The sequence below is a fragment of the Cebus imitator genome, unplaced genomic scaffold, assembly GCF_001604975.1.
Source record: "Cebus imitator isolate Cc_AM_T3 unplaced genomic scaffold, Cebus_imitator-1.0 Scaffold280, whole genome shotgun sequence".
Taxonomy (NCBI): Eukaryota; Metazoa; Chordata; class Mammalia; order Primates; family Cebidae; genus Cebus; species Cebus imitator.
This window is the reverse complement of record NW_016107595.1, coordinates 3,244,042-3,246,857: the sequence shown is the minus strand read 5'-3', so window position 1 is coordinate 3,246,857 and position 2,816 is coordinate 3,244,042. Positions and strand designations below refer to the sequence as shown.

Sequence of the window (2,816 nt, the reverse complement as noted above, 5' to 3'; positions counted from 1 at the left end):
CTCCATCTCTGTCTCTCCCCATCTGTGTCTCTCCTCCGTCTCTGTCTCTCCCTCTCCATCTCCATCTCTCCCTCTGCCTCTCTTCCTCTTCCGCTGGCATTGTCCTGTCTCTCCCCATCTCTGTCTCTTCCTTTCCATCTGTCTTCTCCATCTCTGTCCCTCTCTCTCCCTCCTGTCTCTCCCTCTGGCACTGTCCTCTGCCTCTTCCTCTCCATCTGTCTCTCCCTCTCCATCTCTGCCTCTCCGTCTTCCCTTCCCCTTTTCCTGTGTGGCGCGCTCTCTTCTCTGCCTCTCCCTGCCTTTCTCTCTGTCCCTGTTCTCTCCCCGCGTCTCTCCCTGTGCCTCTCCAGCTCTCCCCCCTCCCTGCCCGCCCTGGCCCTGTTTGCTGCAGTCTCCTGGCGCACGGATAACCTTGCTGCCGCCGCTCCTCCAGCTCTTCCCCACCCCCCCATCCTCGGGCCCGGACCGGGGTGAGAAGGGGGCGGGGCAGCAAGCCTCTGGTTTTGGGGGTAGGGGATCAGGCGGGATCCGGGCAGGACTGAAGGAGAGGGGAGTCTAGGGGCGTGGGTTCTTGCAGGAGCGAGGGGGTGAGGTCCCAGGACGGGGAGGGGGAGGAGGGTCTGCTATCCTCCTCCCTGGGGGAGTTCTCCGGGACCCCAGAAAGAGCGGGGGCATGGGCGTCTGAGAGGTCCTCGCCGTGGGGAAGGCAGGCCCGCAAGGGAGCCAGGCCTCCGAAAGGCCAGGGCTGGGAGGCTGAACTGAGGGCCGTGTCCCTCCACCCCCCGCCCCAGGTGTGCGCTCGGGCGGCCCTCGGTCCCGGCGCGCTCTGGGCCGCGGCGTGGGGCGTTCTCCTGCTCACAGCCCCCGCAGGAGCGCAGCGTGGCCGGAAGAAGGTCGTGCACGTGCTGGGTAAGTCTGGGCCGCTAAAAGTGGTCTTCTCCGCCAAAAGTGATCTTCTCCGCGAAAAGCAGAAGTGGCCAAGTGCAGAGAGGGGTATCAGGTAGGGCGGTCCTGACGTCCACGGTTTCCCCAAGCACTCGCCATCGGAGCCCCTCACCCTCTCCCTGAGCCTCTTCGCCCTTCTGATTCCCAGACCCCCACCCGAGTCTTCCCACGTTTCCTTCCCCAGAGACCCCCTTCCCCAGGGGCCCCCCTCTGCCCCTAGGCCCCCTCTCTGAACCCTGCTTGGTTGCCCGCAGAGGGTGAGTCCGGCTCGGTAGTGGTGCAGACAGCGCCGGGGCAGGTGGTAAGCCACCGGGGTGGCACGATCGTCTTGCCCTGCCGCTACCACTACGAAGCAGCCGCCCACGGTCACGATGGCGTCCGACTCAAGTGGACAAAAGTGGTGGACCCGCTGGCCTTCACCGACGTCTTTGTGGCACTGGGCCCCCAGCACCGGGCATTCGGCAGCTACCGTGGGCGGGCCGAACTTCAGGGCGACGGGCCTGGGGACGCCTCCCTGGTCCTTCGAAATGTCACGCTGCAAGACTATGGGCGCTATGAGTGTGAGGTCACCAATGAGCTGGAAGACGACGCTGGCATGGTCAAGCTGGACCTGGAAGGTGATCAGCCCCTGGGCAGGATAAACCTTGCTTCTGAGGAAGGAGGGGGTGGGGATTGCAAGGGATAGAAACCAAATCAAGTTGGCCTGCAGGCATTTAGAGCATTGGTGGGGTAGAGCCCCCATATGATTCTGGGTGATTTTCCTCCCCAGGGACATTGGCGATGTCTGGAGATATTTTAGGTTGCCACATCTGGAGAAGGCAGTTGCTATTAGCATCTAGTGGGTAGAGGCCAGGGATGCAGCTAAATATCCAACCCGGAACAGGATAGTCCCCCACAAAGAGTGATCCAGGCCGGGTATGCTGGCTCATGCCTGTAATCCCAGCACTTTGGGAGGCCGAGGCAGGCGGATCACCTGAGGTCAGGAGTTCGAGACCAGCCTGGCCAACATGCTGAAACACCATCTCTAGTAAAAATACAAAAATTAGCCAGGTGTGGTGGTGCATGCCTGTAATTCCACCTACTTGGGAAGCTGAGGCAGGAGAATTGCCTGAACCTGGGAGGCAGAGGTTGGAGTGAGCCAAGATCGTGCCACTGCACTCCAGCCTGGGTGACAGGGCAAGAATCCATCTCAAAAAAAAGAAAAAGTGTGAAGGCCGGGCGCGGTGGCTCACGCCCGTAATCCCAGCACTTTGGGAGGCTGAGGCGGGCGGATCACCTGAGGTCAGGAGTTTGAGACCAGCCTGACCAACATGGAGAAACTCTGTGTCTAAAAAAAAGAGAGAGAGGAAAAAAAGAAAAAAGAAAAAGTGTGATCCACTCCAAAATGTCCACAATGAGGACACTGAGAAATCCTGGGGTAGGATTCGGGCCCTCACTATGTCAGGAACCATCCTTCTGCTCTGCTTCCCTGGGTAGGCTTTCTTCCGGCAGTTCTCTTTCTGGAACCAAAACCACAGTGCCTAGGCTTTCACGTCCCCGCTCAGCAACTGATTTCCTCGTAGCAGCCGCTGGAGTCCCAGAGTTGTCCCTCATTGGCCCAGCTTGTGTCATGTGCCCAACTGTGAGCCAATCACTGTAGCTGGAAGATGGGATGCTCTGATTGGCTGACCCTGGAGCTGGGAGGTGGGGTTTCTATTTGAACAATTCCTTCCCATTTGATTGGCCTTTTTCAATTGGCCTTAGAAAATTCTAGGTGAGGCCGGGCGCGGTGGCTCAAGCCTGTAATCCCAGCACTTTGGGAGGCCGAGGCGGGTGGATCACGAGGTCAAGAGATCGAGACCATCCTGGTCAACATGGTGAAACCCCGTCTC

General features: G+C 59.6%; 1 protein-coding gene across 1 annotated transcript in view; it reads left to right on the top strand.

Moving 5' to 3' along the window:
- HAPLN4 (hyaluronan and proteoglycan link protein 4) overlaps positions 1–2,816 on the top strand; it is an 8,334-nt gene that overhangs the window by 821 nt on the left and 4,697 nt on the right. The window contains exons 2-3 of the mRNA XM_017501365.2: positions 792–909; positions 1,200–1,562. Coding sequence (XP_017356854.1) covers positions 792–909; positions 1,200–1,562 — 481 coding nt within the window. The remainder of the gene's footprint in view (positions 1–791; positions 910–1,199; positions 1,563–2,816) is intronic.